Source organism: Agelaius tricolor, unplaced genomic scaffold (genome assembly GCF_023055355.1).
Source record: "Agelaius tricolor isolate 1412-34295 unplaced genomic scaffold, bAgeTri1.0.p SCAF_33, whole genome shotgun sequence".
Taxonomy (NCBI): Eukaryota; Metazoa; Chordata; class Aves; order Passeriformes; family Icteridae; genus Agelaius; species Agelaius tricolor.
The window spans coordinates 4,544,284-4,566,451 of record NW_027269293.1 but is presented as its reverse complement, the minus strand read 5'-3'; the positions used below and the strand labels follow the sequence as shown (position 1 = coordinate 4,566,451).

The 22,168-nt window shown below is 60.3% G+C and overlaps 2 protein-coding genes and 1 pseudogene across 2 annotated transcripts; 1 reads left to right on the top strand and 2 right to left on the bottom strand.

Moving 5' to 3' along the window:
• Positions 1–1,623: 1,623 nt before the first annotated feature.
• Positions 1,624–8,583, bottom strand: ABHD17A (abhydrolase domain containing 17A, depalmitoylase). The gene is made up of 5 exons (XM_071452222.1): positions 8,434–8,583; positions 5,954–6,448; positions 4,357–4,551; positions 3,355–3,534; positions 1,624–2,538 (listed from the first exon to the last, which is right to left on the bottom strand). Exons 2-5 carry the CDS (start codon positions 6,256–6,258, stop codon positions 2,313–2,315), a joined length of 906 nt encoding a protein of 301 aa, XP_071308323.1. The 5' UTR covers positions 6,259–6,448; positions 8,434–8,583; the 3' UTR covers positions 1,624–2,312.
• Positions 8,584–8,594: 11 nt separating this feature from the next.
• LOC139602394 (protein FAM32A-like) lies at positions 8,595–9,800 on the top strand (annotated as a pseudogene).
• Positions 9,801–10,795: 995 nt separating this feature from the next.
• On the bottom strand, positions 10,796–20,450 carry LOC139602393 (AN1-type zinc finger protein 5-like). Its single transcript, XM_071452223.1, has 7 exons — positions 20,291–20,450; positions 19,702–19,981; positions 18,471–18,644; positions 17,370–17,463; positions 16,445–16,563; positions 14,904–15,014; positions 10,796–13,212 (listed from the first exon to the last, which is right to left on the bottom strand). Exons 3-7 carry the CDS (start codon positions 18,619–18,621, stop codon positions 13,064–13,066), a joined length of 624 nt encoding a protein of 207 aa, XP_071308324.1. The 5' UTR covers positions 18,622–18,644; positions 19,702–19,981; positions 20,291–20,450; the 3' UTR covers positions 10,796–13,063.
• Between the last annotated feature and the right edge of the window lie 1,718 nt (positions 20,451–22,168).

The window sequence follows — 22,168 nt, the reverse complement described above, 5'->3', positions numbered from 1 at the left end:
GGGATGGAGCCTCCATCCCGGGCCACATCCAGACCCAAAGCCCTGAGCCCTGATCCCAGTCAGGGCTCCCCACCATGGAGGTGGCACCCAGCAATGTCCATCTCCATGGACTCCCATACTCCTGACCTGCCTCTAGACTTTGGGGATCAGGCTGAACTTCCCTGACCTTTTGCCTGTTTTAAACTCAGACACAGGAAAAACAACCTCAAGCCACCTCAACATTCCCCCAAACCCAAGGAGCTCTGAGCCATCCTGCTGGCAAGGCAGAGCTGGCCTGAAGCATCCACAGCTCAACAGGAAACAGCAGCAGTAAGAGGATAAAAATACCCTGGGTGCACACAGAACGTCTCTGTGCCAGGATTAGGGAGCCCTGGGACAGTGGGGCCAGAAGGAGCTGGGCTGGGAGGCTTTGGCTTCCCACACACGTGTGAGGCCAAGGCTCCTAAACCACCTGGCCACTGCTGGCAGAGGGAAGGAATGAAGGACTGGGGGATTGTGCAGGGAGAAGCCAGACATCCCAGCTCATTTATGACATCCCAGCTCCTGGACCCCAAAATCCCCCTGGAAATGAGTGAGGCCCCCTCCAGAGCCACCCACTCCTCTTCCAGCTCCTGCACAGCCCCAGCACTGGGGGAGGCTCATCCCTCCTGCTCTGCTCCTGGAGGCAAAGAGGGATGTGTGGGGAGCAGGGGGTCCCGTGCCCCCCACCTTGGCCCCCCAGCCCCCAACAATGGGAGTGCACTGGAGTGCTCAGAGAGGGGGGTGCAGCAGCCCCCCCGCCTGGCCCCTGAGCCCCTAAGGAGATTAAATCCCTCCTCACATGAGCCTGGCGGGCCCCAGGGCCTCCGTCGGGGACAGGACACCGGGAGGACAGCGACAGGAGGGGAAGGGAAGGGCAGAGCAGTGTTTTGCTGTTTGGGCTGGGGCCAGGGATGTCCCAGGGGCAGGAAAACACACAGACAAGCAGCTCTTCCTGAGGTGGAAGAGCAGGCACTGTCCCAAAAATCACCAACCTGAGCCTCTGCCCTTCCCTGGGGCAAATTTCCTGCGTGCTGGTGGGAGGACTCTGTGGGACACCCCTGCACCTGCCCCCATGGCCTGTGCACCCCCAGAATCACTGAGGTCCCCACACAGCTCTGGTCAGAACTGGGCATGGAGCAGGTCAGAAATAGGGTTTGCTCTCTCCAGGATCATCCCATGGACCCCAGGACCAGCCTGTGTCCACCCTTGCTGTGCTGGCCTGGTACAGAGCAGGCCATGGGGACGTCCCCCTTCCCCTGTGGCACAGCCAGCCCCTTACAGCTCCTGAGGGCTGAGGCCACCCTCCACCTGTGATCCCATGGATCCCCTAATGACACAGGACAGGGGAATGGGCTCCTGCTGTCCCCAGGTCCCACTGGACACACAGACCTTTGGTCCCAGGGGCCGAGGGCATCTTCCCTGCTCCTGTTGGCACCTTGGGGTCACCCAGTCCCCAGAGGAGGGTGACAAGGTGACAAGCACTGGGGATCTGGCCATGAGCAATCTAGGGAAGGTGCTGAACAGGGGGAAGGTTGAGGGGCTGGACACCCTGGGGCTGGCTCTGGAGCCCCCAGGGGTAGGCAGGGAAAGGGCACACACAGGTGAAACGTTAAACCTCTGCTCTTTATTTGCTGCCTGCTTCCCTCGCCCCGAGGAGGTTTTCCAGGGGTGACCTGAGCACCAGGAGTGCTCTGGGAAGGCCGAGCAGCACCAGACTGGAGGAGGTGTGGGGAGGGGGGCACCTCCTCCATGCATCCCCATCGTCCCCGTGGGGACACGGCTCTGCCCCAGCCGGGGGTGAACACCGGGCACCGCCAGCGCTGGGCCCGGGAAAGCTCCATGGAGAGCAGGAACTGCCACCTCCTGTGTCCCAGGCACGGGGACACCGCGAGGGGCCGGCCCCCAGCCCCTCTCCAACTCGCCTTATTGCTATGGTCAGAGCAGCAGAGCGGCCGGGAGGGACTCGGGATGTCGCCGGTTCGGGAGAGGGGATGGGGACGTGTCTGAAGCCAAGGATCCACCCACAGAGGGTGGGCTCATGTCTCTGGGGAGGGGCAAGGAGGGAGCTGCCATCTCTGGCCGGTGGTGCCAGCAGCGCCAGGCTGGCACCAGCAGGGAGGAGAGCTGTGCTCATGGCCAAGAGCAAACACTGTCCATTCCAGGGCCTCCCGCCCTCTCCTGAGCCTGGAGCCGAGGCTGAGCAAACTCATTACAGCTCCAGCAGTAGGGACTAGGGAGAGCTACTGGGAGAACTGGAGAAACAAGCAGAACCCCCCTGCCTGTCGCCCTGGCTAGTTGCGTTGGCTGGCCAGCTCCTGGGAGATGAATTTCCGAAGGCGCTCGAGGTACTGGCTGTAGAGTTCAATGTCATTGTGCCCGGCCCCGTCCACCCACAGCGGCTCCACGGCCTTGGGGCAGCGCTCAAACAGCGCCAGGCCGTGCGAGAAGTCGATGACTTCGTCCTCTGTACCGTGGATGATGAGGACAGGAGAGGTGATTTTGGAGATCTTCTCGATGCTGTCAAAAGGGTGGATGGGGGAGAGAGGAGAGAGGGGGTAAGCACAGGGAATGAGACATTTCCACTCCTCCTGCCCCCAAAACATCCCCTGGGACAGGGACCAGGAAATGCTCTTTGATCATGGCAGAGCACAGGGACAGGGAGGGACACAGAGCTTCTGCCAAGGAAAAGATCTGCCCCAGTGTGACAGACAAGGAGCAGACAGCAGTGACAGCATCCCCGTGGGACCTCGGCAGGGCTGATGGGAACTGCTGCAGGACAGCCCTTCCCTGCTGGGCTCTGAGGAAGGGAAACACAGGTCCCAGCCCATCCCAAAGGCCATGTGAGGCCATGAGGATGCAGAGTGTGGGCTGGTGGCTCCCAGCCACAGCTTCTGGCTCAGGGACTGCCCCCTGGGCCCCACTGGCCTGGCTGCAAGGGAGAGGCAAAGGAAGAGCTCAGCCTCTCAGCACCCTCCTGCTATCTGAAGAGCAGGAAAATCCCCAAGGAATTACTCTTGGGGGACAGAGAGGTCCCAGGGACACCCAGGGCTTGTGACACCTGATGGGGGCCAGCGGCACAGCCCCAAAGCTGGTGGGCAAAGTCACTGGGACGGGGTGACCAGGAGGTGATGGCACAGGGGAGTGGGCACAGTGACCCCAGGCAGGGCTACAACTCCCAGAGGGCCCCAAACACAGAGCAAGAAGATGCCAAAAGGGGATATTTAAACCTATCACAAAGAATGGCCCACATGTCACATGTCCCCTGGCTGTGACCAGAGCTGCTCTGGGCACTGCCCCTCCAAACCCCCCGTGCCCCCTGCCCAGGGCACTCACTTGGGGAAGGCATCAAACCAGTAGGTCTTCTTGGTGTCGGGGAAGGCGACGCGCATGCCGGAGGTGAGCGGGGAGTGCAGCACGATGGCCGCGCACTCATAGCGGGAGGCCAGGTCAACCGTGGGCACGGTGCCGATGCTCTGTCCGTACAAAATGATGTTCTCCGGGCTGATCCCATACCTGGATGGGACAGGGCAGCTCAGTGGGCAGGCACATCGCCAGGAGAGACAGCTCAGGGCTTACTCTGTGCTGGTCACTGCACCCACAAGGCTCCTGGTAGGGTCTGGGGTCTGTCCCCTGATCTTGCCCAGCTCCTCATGGCTTGGCCCAGAGCAGCTCCCTGAGCCCCCAAAGGACCAGGGAGCAGCCAGGGCTGAGCTGGAGTCTGGGGTCTGTCCCCCTGATCCTCACCAGATCCTCATGGCTTGGCCCAGAGCAGCTCCCTGAACTCCCAAAGGACCAGGGAGCAGCCAGGGCTGAGCTGCCAGCTGAGTTCTGGGGGATGTCAAGGCTTTCCCTCACCAGGTCAGGGTTATAGGGTGTACAGACCCTGGACTGCAGCCATGTGGGGCAGCCCCAGCTCTGGGTCACACCATGAGCCAGGCCCGAGCCTGGCACAGGGCTGCACCCCAAGGCTGGCAGGGGAACCAGAGCTGAGCCTGGCACAGGGCTGCACCCCAAGGCTGGCAGGGGAACCAGAGCTGAGCCTGGCACAGGGCTGCAACCCAAGCCTAGCAGGGGAACCAGAGCTCAGCCTGGCATGGAGCTGCACCCCAAGGCTGGGGAACCAGAGCTGAGCCTGGCACAGTGACACAGGAAGCAGAGTTTGTGCCAAGGTCATGCTCTGCAGCATGCCTGCCCCTTGGATCCTCCAGCTGCTCCCTCTACAGTTTTCCAACCACCCCTTCCTGTCTCCAGCGGCCCAGGGTTCCCCTCCTGGGAGGTTTCCTGTTTTGCAGGCTGCTGAGCACAGGGTTCTCCTGCAGGCTTTTCCATGCTCACCGTGTGCGCAGCGCCTGCCACGCGGCGTCGATGTCGGAGTAGAGGTTGCGCTCCGAGGGCCTGCCCGTGCTCACGCCGTAGCCAGAGTAGTCGTAGGAGAAGATGTTGCAGTTGATGCGGGTGCCCAGCCCGATGTAGAAGCTGCTCATCTGCCCCAGGTCCACGGCATTGCCGTGGGAGAAGAGCACCGTGTACCTGAGATGTGGGTATGGAACGTTAATCCTGGGCTCTGCTGGAGCTCCAGCTTGGAGATCCCCCAAGGGCAGCAAGCAAAGCCCAGCACACAAAGGGCCAACACCCCTCTAGCCACCAAGGGAGCTGCTTGTGACACCCCCAGACCCTTCCCTGACAGAGCCAGGGGCTCACTCCCAGCAGGAACAGGCAGCTTGAAGGCAGGATGATGATTCTGTTGAAGTTTTTGAGTCTATTTTTGGTAAAAAGCTCAGGATTTGGGGACGTTTGCCCAATGGGGATTTCAAGTAAGAATTCTGACAGCGGGTTTTTTCTCTCCTGAGCCTGGCAAGACACCAGATGCTGAGAGAGAAGTGAATTGTGGGAGTGACAAGGCACAAGAAATTTCCACCATAAGGGGAAAAACAATGTTAATCATAAAAATTAACACTAATAGCAGATTGATGAGAGCTTGGCTCCCTTCTGCCAGAGGGAGGGAGCAGGACCCACTCCCTGCTGAGCCCCTGCAGCTGGTCCAAGGGGTCTGTGGCCAGGCTGAGCCTCCAATCCTGGCCTGGATGCCCAGGGAGCCCCAGCTGGAAGTTGGTGACAGGATGAGCTGGGGGAGGTCAGACAGCCAGCAGCACCTGATACCCCATGGTTTGGCAGGCCTGGTTCCCCCCAGCCCAGGTTTTCCCCTCCTGCAGCCTGGCATGCTGGTCTTTGAGAACCTGTTGTTCCTGGGAGAACATATGAAAGGGGTCAGCTGGGGTGATGTGGCCTCCCTCTGCACCTGAACCCCAAAACTGTGCCACTGCTTGGGGAGCAGCTGCCAAGTTTCCTCCTGGCAGTAGGAGGAGGTCTCCATCTCACAGACCCACAGGAGTGACCAAACCCCTCCTGGCTTTCACTCCCATCCCTCTTTTCCTTAAGGAATCAAAAGATGTGAATTTGACTAAGCCAGGCTCTCCTGGCTGGCAGGGGCAGTTGCCATCCCATGGTCACCACAGGGCTGGGCACAGGGAGAAGCAGCTGGTGCAGCCACCCTGGTGCCCCCTCTGTGCAAACCCCTGGAGCATTGCATCAGTGCCACGACACCAGGGGCCTGTGAGACAGCCTGGGGAATCCCCACACCCCTGCAGCCTCGGCTTTGCCTCTGCTCCTGCTTTAACCCCACTCCCAGGGCGGCCAGACCGGTCCTGGGAGCGCAGCTCGCCCGTCCCACCGGAGCCTCCAAAACCCCGGGGCAGGGCCAGGCAGGGCCAGAGCCTCCAAAACCCCGGGGCAGGGCCAGCTCCTCCAAAACCCCGGGGCAGGGCCAGGCAGGGCCAGCTCCTCCAGCGAGGGGGAAGAGAGGACAGGAGCCCCCAGGGCAGCCCCAGGGCAGCCCAGCAGAGCCCCAGCTGGCACACCCGCGGTGACTCACCTGGCGCCGGGCACGCAGCGGACGTACATGCAGCCGACGCGGTTGCCCCGGCTGCTCTTGGTGACGAACACCTCGATGTTGTCCAGCTCCCGCTGGGAGTACTGGAAATCCGCCCTCTCCTTCAGGTGCAGCTTCCAGCGGCCCGCGGCGCCGCGCAGGGAGCCCGTGCTGCCCACGGGCTCGGGCTCGGGCACCATGGCGTAGGTGGGCTCCGGGGGCAGGAAGGCCAGCTTGGCCGCGATGCGGCTGGGGCAGGGCGGGCAGCAGAAGAGGCAGCAGAGTTGGCTGATCGACAGCCCGTTCATGACGGCGGCGAGGCGGGAGGGGAGGCGGCCGCGCCCGGAGCGAGGGAGGATCCGAATCCGACAGAGGCCGGCAACGACGCCGGGCCCGGAGACGCCCCGTCCTCAGCTGGCCCTGGGCACGGCTGGCGCCGGCCGAGCAGCGCGGGCCGGGGCTGCCGTGTCCATCTGTCCGTCCGGCGGCTGCGGGGGCCTGCGGGCAGGGCGGGGGCTCTGAGGGCTCTGTCTGTCCCCTCCGTGACCAAACGTGCTCCCCCCAGTGTCCCCCCCCGCTCCCCCGAGCATCCCTGCAAGCCCCCCCGAAATCCGAGCTCCTGCCACATTCGGCAGCCCCCGCCGAGGGGGCGAGGACAAGCGCAGATCCCACACACGCCACCCCCACAGCAGCCACACGGCTGATGGGACAAAGGACACGGCTCCCCCGGGGCCACCCAGGCGTTCGGGAGAGCCGAGCTCCCGAGGAGAAAAGGGGAAAGGGGAGAGGAAGGGGGGAAGAGGGAAAAAAAAAAAAAAAAAAAAAAGGCAACTATTTTCTGCAAGTTTGGGCACAGGCTTGAGCTGAGGAATGTCAAACCAGCCCACACCCCGAGGAATTCGCTCCATCTGCTTCCTAAGGCCTGGGAAAGGGGAGGAAAGGGTGGAAGAGAGATATGGCACTGAGGCTGGGATCTGGCACTGAAATAAGCCAAAATACTGGGAGTGAAGGAATGCCCCGTGCCCCGGTGGGAGCCCCCTCGGGCCGGTGACCATCCACAGCAGGGCCAGGCCGGTGTGACACCTGGCACGTGGCAGCCGTGTCCCTGCCAGGGTTGGCACTCCCGGGGCAGAACGGGCTGTCCGGTGGCCGCACACCCACGCGGGGAGGTGGCACTACGGGCCACTCACAGCGCGTGTCACACTCGTGTCGTGTGTCTCGCACACGCTGGGACAAAGCCAGGCACCAGCTGGGGACACCCCGCCGTGGGAGGCCAGCCCTGCCCGGCCCCTGCCCCGACCCACCGCACACACAACGAGCCCACACCCAGCGAGGGGGGGATCCCGGCTGTCCTGACCTCTGTGGGGCCCCCACCACTGACTGGTGGGGCTTCCCCCCCCCCCGGCAGAAACAGGACCCTCACCCCGCACACCCTGACCGGGTTCTGGGACCCCCACCCCGCACACCCTGAGCGGGCTCTGGGACCCCCACCCCGCACACCCTGAGCGGGCTCCGGGACCCCCACCCCGCACACCCTGAGCGGGCTCTGGGACCCCCACCCCGCACACCCTGAGCGGGCTCTGGGACCCCCACCCCGCACACCCTGACCGGCCTCTGGGACCCCCACCCCACACGTTTCCCTCCATTGCCCGCTGCTGGCCTCCCCCCAGCACTGACCCTTTCCCCCACCCCTGAGCAGTGAGTTCTCCCTCGCTGTCCATTGTGGCCCCCCCACGTTGCAGACAAGCATGGAGACGCCCCCGACACTGACCCGTGTGGGCCCCCCCGACTGCTGTGGGCCCCAATCCCCTCTCTGATCGCTGGGGACCCCCCAAACACACACTGAGCTGTGGGACCCCTCCCCGATCACTGAGTGCGTGCCCCCCACAGCCCCACTGGACCCGACCCCCCCAGTGACCACCTCGAGACCCCCCTCCTCCGACTATTGAGGGGTCCCCGTGAGCCCCCACTGGTCCTGCCCCCACCGCCGGCTGCGGGACACGCCGCCCACCGGAGCCTCTCCCGCCTGCTGGGGAGGCTCACACACCCTGCCCGGCTTCCCACTGCCCGCTGGGAGGGGTTCCACACCCCCACTGACCCCCCCCAAACCGACACTGACCACTGTGTCCCCCCCAAACCACTGACCACTGCGTCCCCTCCTCACTGAGCAATGTGCCCCCCCAAACCACTGACCACCGTGTCTCCCCCTCACTGACCGTATCTCCCCCTCACTGACCACTATCTCCCTCCCTCACTGAGCACCGTATCCCCCCCCCAGACTGCGTCCCCCACACTGACCACTGCGTCCCCCCCTCACCGACCAGCGCGGCCTCCCCCGCGTGCCGGGGCCTCCCCTCCCTCTGACCGCGCTGGGGACCCCCACCAACACACCGTGACGGCCCCGCCGCCGGGCCCCGCTCCCCGCAGGCCGCCCCCGGCCCGTGTGCCGGTCCCCAGCCCGTGTGGCCGTGCCCGCCCGGTACCTGCTCATCCTCCCGGCCCCGCTCGCCGCTGCCCGAGGCCCCGCGGCCGTTGCGGCCTCCCAGGCGGGGGCGGCGCTGGCCCCGCCCCGGCCGGAAGTGACGCCATCGTCGCGCGCCCGTTGCCATGGGAACAGCGCGGCCGCCTCTCCTCGTGCCCTGGATCCCAAAATCCCAAATGGATCCCAAAAAGCACCTGGAGATCGTCCAGGCCGGCCTTGGTCACCTGGAGCAGGTGGGCTTGGAAGGTCTCCGGAGAGGGAGACTCCACCGCCTCCCTGAGCAGCTGCTCAGTGCTCTGCCACCCTCAGTGTAAATAAGCTCTTCCTCACGTTGAGGTGGAACTTGTGGTTTCGTTTAGTTTATGGCCATTGCATCACTGGAAGGAGTCTGGCACTCACGTTGGAGATATTTAGGTGTATTGGTGAGATCGCCTCTTGTCGGACAATATACCAAGTTTAAAATTTTTATTTCCTAACTTTAGTCACGTTTGTTCGCCTTTGCCCCGGGGGAAGGGAACGGAAGTTTCCCTCCAAAGCATTGCTCCACCTGCAACAATGAGATCGGCATCTCAGCAGGCCCTGAGCAGCACGAGAGATACACGAGAGATAAAGGCCATCAAGGGCCATTGGCGAACATCAGCGAACGTTACTCCAGGCCTGCCCCCTGGCAAAGCTGGAGACACCTGGAAAAGGCTGGTAAGGAAATGCAAATCAGGAGTGAAGACCTAATTAACATCAGAGGCGAGGAAATCCGTATCCGATAGGAAACCAAATACCAAGAACTGCGCAACTCGGGACCAATGAACATTAAACATTGATTTCTATGGGTTTGGGACTGTAGAAAATTTGACAAAAATCTAGAAATTTGAAAAAAAAATCATGGAGCGCGGTCCCCTGCGGCTGAAGGGCAGCGGGGGCCCTGGGGACCGGCAGGCGGGAGAAGGAGGCGAAAGACAAAGCCCAGATCACGGGCAGCAAGGAGCAGGGAGGAGGAGGAGGAGGAGAAGCGAGGGCTGGACGAGCGCACCCCGGCGCAGGTGGCCTCGGAGAAGATGCAGGAGAAGCAGCAAATGGAGCAGATCCTGAAGAAAGCGTCGAAAACCCGCAAGGAGCGAGTGGAGGAGTTCAGCGGGCACTTGGATGCTCTGACCGAGCACTGCGACATCCCAAAGGCAGCTGGGATGAACGGGCTGCTTGTCGCGGCTCTGGAGCTGGGTTTGGTTTGTATCGATGTAAACCTGGCTGTTCTCCATATTGTTATATTCTCGAATGCAACTTCGGAGCTTTTGTGACTTTAAGCTGTCTTATTTTATAGTCTTTGAAAAAAAAACCAAGCATCCAACACTCTCACTCTTCTCTGGATTAAGCAAGCCCAGCTCCCATGGTCTCTCCTCATCAGAGAGAAGCTCCAGACCCCAAATCACCTTTGGGGCCTCCACTGGACCCTCCCCAGTAGCTCCTTGTCCTTCTTGTCCCAGAAGTGGACACAGCACCCCAGCTGTGCCTCCCCAGGCAGAGGGGCAGGGTCCCCGTGTCCCCCCTGGCCCCAGGACACTCTGTGCCATCCCCCAGCAGCCCCAGGTCCTTCTCTGCAGAGCTGCTCTCCAGCGGGTCACCCCCAGCCCGTGCTGCCCCTGCGGTTGTTCCTCCCCAGGGTCTACGAGGACTCTACACTTGCCCTTGTTGACCCCCCCAGGTTTGCCCCCACCCAGCTCTCACCCAGCCCCTCAGGGTCCCTCTGGATGGCAGCAGGGCCTGCAGGTGAATCAGTCACTCCCCCTGCTCTGAATCACCGTGAAACCCGATCAGGATCCGGTCTGTCCCTCGGGCAGGGCGCTGCTACACGAACTGCACAGGCCTGGAGGAGGCACCGAGCCCTGGGCACAGATGGGCTCTCCTGTGCCCACCAGGCCCTCCCTTCATCCAGTCCATCCTCCCACATTTCCCGTGTCTCCCTGCAGAGACGTCACCAAGGTGAAGTCAGTCCTGGTGCCACTGCCCAAACGCCCCACATGGATATGGAGGGGGAGGCTTTGGTGTCCCAAACTCCCTTTCCTCCCCCAAGGGGGTGACAGCAGACAAGAGCAAACCCAGGAGAACCTCAGAGCCCCTCAAACCCAGCCAGGCTTTCCTGCTCATCCAGATTTGTCAGGGTTGAAGTGACCTCTGGGGATCATCCAGCCCAGCCCCTGGTGGATTTGAGATCTGGGGGTGCAGGTGTGGGGTGCTCTGATCCCCAGCCAGCTCCAGATACTGTCAGTGATCATCCACAGGGAAACTGAGGCACAAAGCCCCAGAGCCACCCCAAAAGAGCCAAGCCAAGCCCCACAGACATTCCTGCCTGAAACAGAGCACCCACAGCATCCAAGCAAACTAGACTGTGTTGTATTTACACTCATGGACAGGGAGGGAGAACAGGGAAAGGGGCGGTGCTGGAGAAGCAGGTGGCTGTGGGCTTTCCCAAGGGATCCATGGGAGCTGCTGCACTTCCTGGGGCTGGTGGCTGCAATTCCTGCATCCCCCGAGGGTGAGGGATCATCCTCAGCCAAAAGCTCTGTGGCAAACCCAGCCTGGCCACGCACCAGCTCCAGCTCCCCAGGTGTGTGCAGGGGTGCAGCCACTTGCGTGCTCCAGACATGATGTCAATGTTATCCAGAAGGAAAAACCTGAGGAAAAGGCTGGTGAGAGGCAGCCTCACTCCTCTCAGTGCTGGAAGGGGGGTTTGCAGCAGTTTGGGAGGTTCAGATGCTGCTGGCAGCTGGCACAGAGCACACACTGCTTTGGCTGGAGCAGACTGCAGAAACCAAACACTCAGAGGGATCTCCCCCACCAGCACCTGGGCAGAACTGCCACAAGCCGGGCAGGAAAACAGCCCTTGGAAGGAAGGAGCTGCTGTGATCTCCCCCAGCTGGGCCCTGCAGCTCTGCTGACACCAAGGGAAAGCTTCCAAAGCGTGGGATGGCCAGCAGAGTGGGACAGAGGCTGCTGCTCATCCCCCGGGACACAGCCGGGCTTCTCTGCTTGAGAACCAGAGCCCCATGGCCACAGCCCTGCTCCTGGTATTCCCAAGAATCCCCTGGGCATGGAAGAGGCTGTGGCTGTGCCCCAGGAGCCTCTGCCTGCCTTGTGCTGCATCCCTGAGCCCCAGGTCCTCCCAACAGAGCCCTCCAGGTGCTCCTTCTGGAGGTGGTACTGAGTGGCATTTGGTTTTTCCTACACCTCCCTTCCTGTGTGAGTGAGTGTCTGCACCCCCAGAGCCTTCCAAGTGGCTTTTGGGGTGCTTGAGGCCTCTGAGCATGTTCACTGTACCCCAAAGTTCTCCTTCTGCCTTCCCTTGCACCCCAGGGCCCTCCCTGGGCCTTCCAGCACCTCAGGGAATTCTCTCACTGAGCCCAGAGCCCTCCAAGCACCTCTCCCTGCTCCCTGGGTCTCTCCATGGGTGTTTCTGAGCCCCCACCTGGACTTCTGGGCACCCTGGGATCCTCCTTGTGACTTTTCCTGTGCCCCAGTTCCCTCTGTCTGGCTTGCAGAGCATCTCCTGGGGACCTGGCCCTGCCTCTCAGCCCACAGGGAGGGAGGAGGCAGAGGAGGGCAGCTGGGTGGGCTCCCCAAGCTCTCCCCAATACCAGCATGGCCCACATGGGAGGAGGGGACCCCACTATCACCTGGATGCAGGGACAAGTCCAGAAGCAGAGGTGTGGGACCTGAGCTTTGTGCACAACCCTGATGAGAGCGACTCGTGTAAGGCAGAAGGCAGGGAGAGAGAGAGAAGGGAGAGGAGAAAGGGGAGAGGAAAGAGGGGAGAGAGGAGAGCAGGCACAGGCAGCACTGAGGGACACACACCTTGCTGGGAAAGCAGCCGGGGTTATCCAGGGGTGCTGGAGCAGGAGGCTGGAGCAGGGGTGTCCCTGGCTCCCTCCCTGTGGAGAGAGGCACACGACAGCGAGCAGAACCTTCTGGAAGGTCCTGCCCTGCCCACGTCACTTCAAACTACAAAATATCTTCCCTGTGCCAGCATCACTGCTCAGCCCCCTTGGTGCTTCTCCAACAGCGGCAACAGAGGGTGGGGAGAGGGGTCTGGGGTGCTGGAACTACAGAATCAACTTCTCTGCATGGGGCAGCAAACACCTCCCGGGGAGCAAACGGCAGCCGGGCTGCCAGGATCCCCCAGCTCCCGGGGCTACAGGCAGAGGGAACAGAGCCCAGGCTGCTCAGGGACTGCTGCCACAAGCCCTGGGTGGTTTGCAGGACTTGGAGCTGCCGGGAAGGGAAAGGCTGAGCCCGGCTGAGCCCAGCAGAGCCCGGCTGCTCCCACCGTGCAGTGCCCGGCAAGAGGCGAGTGCGAGGCCTTAGAGCCAGAGCAGCGGGGCAGGACGGTCCCTTTTCCTTTGGGAAGCTGGTTGAGAACACATCAGCTGAGCTGTGGCTGTCGGACAGGCAGGGAGGGAGAGGAGAACACCAACTGACTGCCAGAGGCGCGAGGAGGCCCCGTGTCCAGGTGCCGGTTCGTGTGCGCTGCCGGAGCCACCCTCGCACCGCCGCAGGGGCTGGGAGGAGGAGGAGGAGGAAGGCTGGGAGGAAGGGGAGGAGCACCAGGCAGCCTGGCTGCAGTTCAAGCTGCTCAGACCCCTTCACAACTTCTGGATCTTCTCGGCGATAACGATGGGGTTTTCCTTGCGGATCTTCTCGGCAGCTTCTGCCTTGTAGTCGTAGGGGCAGGCGTGCATGTCAGAGTACCGGTGAATGGCACAGAACAGGTTCCCGCAGCGGCAGTCGAAGCCTGAGGGGAGGAAGAGCAGGGACAAAGCCACATCAGACCCCATCCAGCTGGGCAGGAAGGCAGCAGGGCCTGGCTCCTTCCTGCCAGGCCAGGAAATGCCACCAATGCAGAGAGAGAGGGCCAAGGGAGGGGGGCCTGCACAGGCCAAAGGGACTCTTCATTTGGGGAAGACCACGGGTGGCTCTTGGCTTTGCTCTGGCTCAGGAGCTCTGTGTGCTTTGGGCAGCCCCAGCTGTCACATGGTGGGAAAGGCTCCCAGAGCAGCTGCTGTCCACATTCCCTGGGGACAAGGGACGTGCCAGGCACTGCAGAGTGCCAGAGTGCTGATCCAGACCAGGCTCCCCAGGCAGCCCGAGCTGGAGCTGAGCCCTCCGAGCCAGTCCAGCTCCCCAGGGTCACACAGCAGCAGCTGGGCTGACCAGCAGCAAGCAGCAGAGCTGTCACCACCTTAGGATCACCCCCTTACGTTTGAGCTATTAAGGCTTCAAAATTCTTACTTTAGTCACTTCACTCAGGAACAATGCTCAGAGTGCTACCATTAACACAGCACACTGGGAAAGCAAGGCAGGGAGCAAGCAGGGGATGTGCTGCAGGACAGCAGGGAATCCTGCTCTGTCCCTTCATGTTTTTCCAACTACAGGCTGTAAAGCCCACAAACACCTTGCTCCAAAGTGCCAGTTTACTCCTGGTAGAGAAAACTCATTTTATCCTAATGCCCTGAATTCACAGGAGTTCTAAGTTGAATCCTAAAGAAGAGAATTTCTCATAGTTTAAAGGAAACCCTCATCCAGGAAAACAATCCTCTCTGCAAGCTGAAGGCTGGGCACAGAGCACCCAGCCCAGATCCAGGTTTATAAACCTACCTCTATTCTAGGACAGTGCCCGTGGATTTCCAGGCAAACTCAAGTTCAAACTCTCAGTCTAGACTTGGCCAAAGCCTCTTATAAGTCAGTCCCTGGCTGCTGGATGCCCCAAGCAGGCTACAGGAGCAAGTGCTCTGCCAGAACAACATGACCTGCACAGCTCCAGAGTTAACTTTCTTCCAGAGAAGCATTAAATGCCAGAGATAATTTAGGGGAATGATGTTTTTATTAACAAACCACAGCCAAATTAATTGCTTCACTTTCCAGAAGCTGTTTTCCCATTGATAGCAGTGCCCTGACACCATCCCAGCACTTCTCCCTCCAGCTTTACAGCCTGCATGCTGAGAGCCATCCTGCTCTCAGGAAGCTAACAGTGGAAATCAGGCAGCATTAACAAATGGGATGAGTCTTGGAGAGAGATTTTCCATTTGGGTCTAGCTCAGTTCATGTCACTGTTACGAAAGCTTTACCACAGACCTGACCGGGAGCGGATTCTGATCCACAGCGAGCTCTGCCTTCCTCTACAGCAGCTTCTGCCAAGAAGCAGGAACAACCAAGAGGTGCTGCTGCATCCAATCCTGCTCCCAAGGGCTGCCAGGACCCTGGCAGTGAGTGGGATGTTCCCCAGGCTGCTGCCTCAGCCAGTGCTGTTGCAGGTCGGAGCTCCCCTCCCTCCTCTCCTGCAGCACCACGGCCCCAGGATGGATTTGGGGGGAACCTCCAGCCTCTGACCCTCCAAACCCAGCAGCACCACAGCACTGTGCTCACAGGGCTCTCACTCTGGGCTGCTTAGGGCACAGGGAAGCTTTCCCAGAGCCAGGCACTTACCAGTCAGCCCAATCTTCTTCCGGCAGGTGAAGCAGCGATTCTTCTTCGGTTTCGGTTTTTCCGAAGCCGTCTTGCCCTCAGCCGTGTTCTGGGATATCTCAAGCAGGGTACCTGAAACAGAGGCAAGAGTTTTGCTGCCCTTCTTGATAAACCAAATGTTCATTTTACCACAGGAGCTGCTTGAGGCTCTGATGACTCTCTGTGTGCACTCTGCCCTGGCTGACATACCACAAACTGGGAGATTTGCCTTGTTCCACTGAGATCTCCACCTCACAGCTTCCTCTCTGTTTCAAATGCCTTAAATCCAAAGCTGAAGTGGCCACTGGACAGTGACTGGATAGTCACTACAGCTCAGCTGCTGTACAGCAACACAGCTGTCAGCTGAGCCCACAGTTAATCTTTGCAGGGAGAAAAAAAAATTAACCCCTTGTAAGTACTACTAATTATTTTTGCTGACTCTTATGTAAGTGTTCCCCAAATGTAGGTCTTAGAATGCTTTACACAGATATCCATCACTGCCTCTAATCTACCAAAGGGAAAACTGAGCTCTCAAAGCCAGATTGTTAAAGGTCATTGATGCTTAGCAGGATTTCCTCCAGTACCTAAGCAGGTTAGAGAAGTCAACAGGAGGGAGGAGCTCCAACTGCTCCTTGGAGCACCTGTGGTGCAGGCTGCTCTGAGGAGACAAAACAGAGACAGCTTTGTGGGGCTTACCCTAAACAGCCTCCTAAAAATTACCCAGGCAGATGAAAGGGGCAGGCTCTCCCAAGCCTCTTTTTAACAGCCTCTCACCTGCCTGTTGTAAATTGCCTCCTGGGCTTGCAGGCAAGCAGAGATTACCTACCCACAATGCCCAGCCATGTGTGGTGACTAGAGCCTGGCTTTTTAGCAACCAACAGCTCCTGGGTTTTTTTAGCTTTCAATGCAAGCAAGCTGTCAGCTGAGCAAAGGAGGGTGTCTGCATGCAGATCACCTGCTTATGGCATCAGCTGGAGGATGTGCCACACTGGGCAATGACTCTGCTGCTCCTCCATCACGTCAGGGCACTCCCTGTGTAACACCCCCCGAGGGACACGCTCCCCCATCACAGGGGGTGACAACAACAGGCCTCCACTACCCCCAGGCAGTGTCACAAAGGAGTCACCTCTCTCCAAGGCTCGGATGGATCTGCCTCCCTTCCTCCCCCTCGGGAGCTGGCAGGGGAGTGCCGGCAGCAGCAGCCGCGTCAGGCTGTGGGACGCTCCGGGCTCGCTGCCATTCGCTGGGAGAGGCGTCATGGAAGATTATCCTCCTGCCAGCCACTCCAGGGCTGGCAGCCACTCAGCCCTCAGCCCACAGAGCAATCTCTATCAGCCTGCCCTCGAGCACAGCATTTGCTCTCCTCCCTGTCACCAAAACAAGTCTCCTCCTCAGCTCTCAGGTGTGTCTTTACTGCCGGGAGGGGACACACCCCGGGGTCAGCAGCTGTCCCTGCTGCTCCAATGGACTCCTGAGCCTCAGTGTCACTCTGATCTGTGCAAAGGACAAACCAACCACCCTACCTGATGAGGAAGAAGCCGATGAGGCTTCATCTGTCTTGCTGAATTCCTCTGTCTCGTTGCTGGTTTCCTCTCTGGATATGCTCATGGCCGTCATCTGATGGGTCACAGGAGTCTGAGCGCTGGGAGCATGTGCAGCAGACAAACAAAAAGAGAAAACACAAGTATTTTCATTTGATAGACAGCTATGTGGGAGAGACCTTCAGCCCATAAAGTTTATTTCCTTATATTCAAAAGTAGGTCAGGAGCACAGCAGGTCAATTCCCCTTGAGATCGGGGATCAAAGTTCTTTATAGACATAAATGGAATGAATCTATGATGATCTCAGCTTCCTTTTGCACCCAATTATATCTCAAAGACAAGGCAAGAGCCTATCCAAACAAGTCCAGGGGCAGGAAAACACAGTTATGAGTCAGGGCTGTAATGTGATGGTAGAGCTCAGTGCAGCTCTGTCCTCCTCCCCATCAAACAGTCCCAAGGTCTCTAATCCTGCTGTCACAGCTTCCAGACTGGGTCATCAGCAGGTGCTTTCACTTAGAATCACACCACATTCTGAGCTGATGGTCCTCGTGATCCGTCCAAGTCCAACTCTTGGCCCTGTGCAGGAAAACCCCAAAAATCCCAATACTTGGGACTGAGCAGAAATTGAACAGTTGAACAGAGCCAGGGACAGACAAGGTACACTGGCTGCAGGAGAACCAAGATGTCACTTAATTTACTACCAACCCTCTGATACCTCACTCTACTCATCAGACAGCAGCAGCAGCAGATTGAGGGACATTTCAATCTTCCAAATAAACCAGAGTCATAACACAAAGTCTGACCCAGCCTGTTCACAGACATATAAAGGATGACAGCCTGTCCCTTGTGTCCCAGAGCTGGATTTAAGCAGGGTTTAGATCCCCTCCCCTCCAGACTCTGCCCCTACCTGGCTTTTGCATCCTCAGGTGTGGAGTCTCCCTCTGCGCGCTGTCCCGCGATGGCCTCGGGAGCCATGGGGCTGCTGCTGGGACCACTGGGTGCTGTGAGACAAGAGCAGGCTTGGTCAAATCTCTGGGAAGTATCAGCAAGTTCCTCAGGTGCTGGACACTCAAGGAGAAAGCAGAACGAGCACTTCCAGCAGGCCTTACACTCCTGTTCCCTACTGGAGCTGGGAGGGCACACCCCTGTTGGGATCACTCCCATACCCCTGTTCCTACACTCTCCAAATTTGTGCATGGGACACCAGAGCTGTCTGGATCTTGAACCCAATGGCACTTTGTAACTTCTCCAAGGTGTAAGAACCAGATCCTCATCTGCTGAAAGGAACAAGCTTCAGCAGGCACATATGGGTTTGTGTCAGCTGAGGATCTAAGCTGGGGTCTTAGGAAGAGCCTTTGTCAGGAAAAGTCATGTTCCTGAGCATATTTTGTGTGGGTGACTCAAGGGAAGCCATGATGAATTCCATGACCCCCAGGAATAAACTGTGGAAGAACTCTCAGAGGCATTTCTCACTCTGTACACGTGGCATCTGCACGAACCCCCAGCAAAAGAGATCCCTGCTCACGTTTCAGAGAGCATCCTTCCCCTGCTCCCATCCCAAGTGCAGGAAACAAACCTTGTAAGTCATGGCTTTTAGATATCATACTGTTAAGATAAGAATATTATAAAAATAGGCCAAATAAAATTTCATTGTGGGGCTTTGTCATGGTTCCCAGCAGTCAGCACCTAATCAGGGAGCAGGAAATAGCTGAAAGCTGGGATCACCATTATCACATGTGAAATTCTACAGTTTACTGGAAGGTGCTGGCTGGGATGGGCCTTCACAAACTGGTGGGACTGGGAAGAAAGCAAGTGTCCCTCCTGACAAGGAACAGAAGTGCTTGAGGGCTTGGGTCCCTGATTTAGAGCCTTGGGCATCCATAGAAAAGGAAATATGATTTTTCTAGGAGGGGGTAAATCTGCTAGTGGCCAGGCACCAGCACCATGCTGAACACAGATTGTATCCAGACACCCATTTAAGACAGATTTCCAGGAAAAAATCCTCTACCTGGAGGGCTTATCCGGTCACTGCTCTGCTGCCTCTGCAGGAACTCCTTGTAGCACACGGAGCACATGCCGTTGGTCCGGGGGCTGCCGTAGAAGCCGCAGCCCGTGGTACACAGCAGAGGCACCTGCGTCTGGTTCGTCTCCTGAGCCATCCTCGCCCCTCCGAGGCACCGAGCTGCAGCCAGCAATCAGAAATAAACAGCTGTGAGGGCCTGAGCACCCGGGCATTGTGTGCTGCAGCTGATCAGGAAGGAGCACAAAGGATCCCAAGAGAGCCCGGTTCCTGCACGTGCACAACCACACCAGGCCCCCAGACCCTCGAGCAACTCAGGGCTCCTAAAATCCATGTCCTGGGGCCCTAAGTCATCCACAGCTGCCCAGAGCCAGACTGCAAAGCCAACAGGAACTGGCTCCCAGCTCTCCCTGCTGCACCACGAGGCTCCCTAAACTCCCGGTGACACACGAGCACGTCAGACCCCAACAATCCGCTCTGCACCGGTACCAAATGTGCCCCCACAGCACTATCGATGCCCCCCCCGTGAACACCCACACCTCACACGCCCAGTGCAGGCCCAGTCAGTCACATTTTGGTTTTCATTTCGAGCCTGGTTTAGTTTTTTAATTCTCAGGAAGATGACGCAAGCGATGCAGAAAGAACCCACTGACGCTCTGCTCTGACATACGTGGGTAAGGGGAACATTAGCATGGTTAGGCTGGAAATAAGGATAAGGTTTTCTTTCCAGCAGTAAGATGTGATTCCAGAACACCTTCCCAGGGAAAACAGCCGACACACTGAAACCTAATTTTAAATTTAATCTTAATAATTTCTCTCTGGATCACATGCAGTTACCTCCAGCCCCAGGAACCAGCCCCTTCCAGCCACACACGGTGTAGCATTTACAGGGCCAAACCCACCACAGTGCTCCAAATGAGAACCATGAGGCACAAACAAAAACCACACACAATTCCAATGTGTGTGGACAACGTGGCTGCAGCCAGTCCAACTCTGACACAGAACAAGGGGAGAGGATGTGCGCAGGACCATGGTGGGTGCGGGTGGCTCCAGCTCGGGCACAAAGCCACGCCGTTGGTACCAGGAGCTCCCAGCAGTGCTGCCTTTGTGGGGTGCATGAAGTACCCACGACCTCCCAGCCAGCCCTGCCGCTTCCCTTCCTGCTCCTACAAAACTTGCTTCACCGAGGGAATAAACAAGACAAACACGAAACCATTACCCTGCCAGGAGCGCTCCCGTGGGACGGAACCGGATCACCTCTGGTTTATCCCTCCTCGTCCCCAGCTGGGGGATGCGGGTTTCGGCTCCGCACCCGGGGGTCCCCCGCAGAGCTCAGACCAGCGCTCCCATGGCCACACCGGGACCCTCCCGGCCCGAACCGGCCTCTCCTCGGGCACTCGCAGCCAGGGCAGCCCCGGCAGCCGCGGATCCCTCGGGGGTCCCGGCTGGCGCCCGCTGCCACACGGACAAACCTTGGGGAGCTGCTGTCGATCGAGTCCCTGCGAAGAGAAGGGGCCGCGGGCTCAGCCCTCCCCGAGCGCCGCACGGCCCAGCCGGCCGGACGGGCCGAGCCGCGGCCCCCGCCGTGCCCGGGCGGCCCGAGGCTGCCGGGACCCCCCCCGTCCGGCCGGGGAAAGACCCCCGCCCGCTCGCCCCCTCCCGCGGCCGGCCCCGGCCCGCCGCCCCCGCCCGCCGCGGCCGGGCCCCGCTCCCCGCTCCCGGCCCGCGGCGCTAATCGAGGCCGAGGCTCCGCGGCCTGCGCGGAGCGGGAGCCCCGGGCCGGGCCCCGCTGGCCGGGCCCCACTCACCGGCGGCGGAGAAGGGCGGGCGGCCCCGGGCCGGGCCGGGCCGGCCCCGGGAGGCTCAGGCGGGCGGCGGGCAGGGAGCGCTGCCGGGAAACATGGCGGGCGCGGGCCCCGAGCGCCTCCCCCGGGGAGGGCCCGGGACGGGGGGGACGGGACGGGGGGGACGCGAGGCCTGGGACGGGGCCGGGGGTCTCGGTGCGAGCCGGGGCGAGGGCAGGGGGCTGCGACAGCCCTCGGGGACACGGGCGGGGTGCAGGGCAGGGGCTGGGGTGTGGGTGTGCTCAGCAAAGCGGAGCGGGCTGTGACCCCCCCGGCTGTGGGAACAGGAGTGTCGGTGGGCTCCGGGAATACCGGGGAGTGCTGTGACCCCCAGCTGTGGGAACAGGAGTGTCGGTGGGCTCCGGGAATACCGGGGAGTGCTGTGACCCCCGGCTGTGGGAACAGGAGTGTCGGTGGGCTTTGGAATACCGGGGAGTGCTGTGACCCCCGGCTGTGGGAATAGGAGTGTCGGTGGGCTTTGAGAATTGCGGGGAGGGGGCTGTGAGCCCTCCCTGCCTGGCCATAGGGGCATAGGGCAGGGGCTGGGGTATAGGTGTGCTTCAGCAATGGAGGCGAGGGCTGGGACCTCCTGGTTACAGGGATTGCGGTGTACGTGTGCCCTGACTGTAGGGGAGGGAGCTCTGACCCCCTTGGCTGTAGGGCCAGGGTTATAGATGTGCCCTGTCTATAGCTGAGGGCCTGAGAGCCTCACGTGGGTGTGTGGGGTGGGACACAGCCCGCTCCCCTGCAGAGAGAGGGGTCACAACCACACCCAGGCTGTAGGAAGGGGGGTGAGACCCTTGTCCCTCGAGTTATAGGGGCTGGGACACTGCGGGGGCTCCAGCTGCAGGGCAGGGGACTGGGGTAACTGGGACATGGCTGTAACTGCTGGGGAAGAGCCTGGACAGCGCTCTGCTCACACCCCATCCATAGGGGAGGGATGCCAGCTCTGCCCCAGCGGCAGGAGAGGGGCTGAGACCCCCAGCTCTGGGGTTTGGGGCCATACACCATCCATAGGATGGGTGGGATGCTCCAGCTGCAAGGGATTCCCAGCTACAAACTGTTCCTGCATCTCTTCAGCACGCACTGGGGGATGTGGGGGTTTATTCAGTCAAAGCTTTGCTCAGGTGGCCCAGCTGGTCAGGGGGCTGATTTCCTTCTGAGCCCGTGTGCCCAGCCCTGCGTGCAGGACTCCCCTCCGAGCCCGTGTGTCCGTGCTGGGCTCCAGGACTCTCCTCCAAGCCCTTCCCGGGGGGTCCAGCCCTCCCCACTGCCATTGCCATGGGGGCAGACCCCGCAGGAGAAAACGCCCGCTCCCAGCTCGGCTGGAGAACACCGAGCAGCAAAACCCCCGGGAAGCCACTGCCAGGGAGTCTCCCCAGCACCTCCCTGCCCAAAGCCCTACAAAGAGCTGTGCCCTGAGCTGCGGCGGGGTTCGGCCCGGGTTCGGTTTGAAGAGAGGCGCGGGCCAGGCTCCGCTCTGGGGGTGCCGTAGGGAGCCTTTGGGGCAGCGCAAAGCAACCTGCGGGGACAGGCTGGGACATTGCCAGTGACAGCACCCCGGGCCGGGAGCGCGGCCACCAGGTGGCACCTGGAACCCACGGACGTGGGCACGGGTACCCAGAGAGGGTGAGGGCACAGAGGGTGGGTGTACAGGTACCCACAGAGGGTGAGGGCACAGGTACCCAGGGAGGGTGAGGGCACAGAGGGTGGTGTACATGTACCCAGAGAGGATGGGTGCACAGGTACCCACAGAGGGTGAGTGAACAGGGACAGTGGGTGTGGGTACCTGGGGAAGGTGAGCACACAGGTACCCAGGAATGGCGAGGACACAGCTACCCA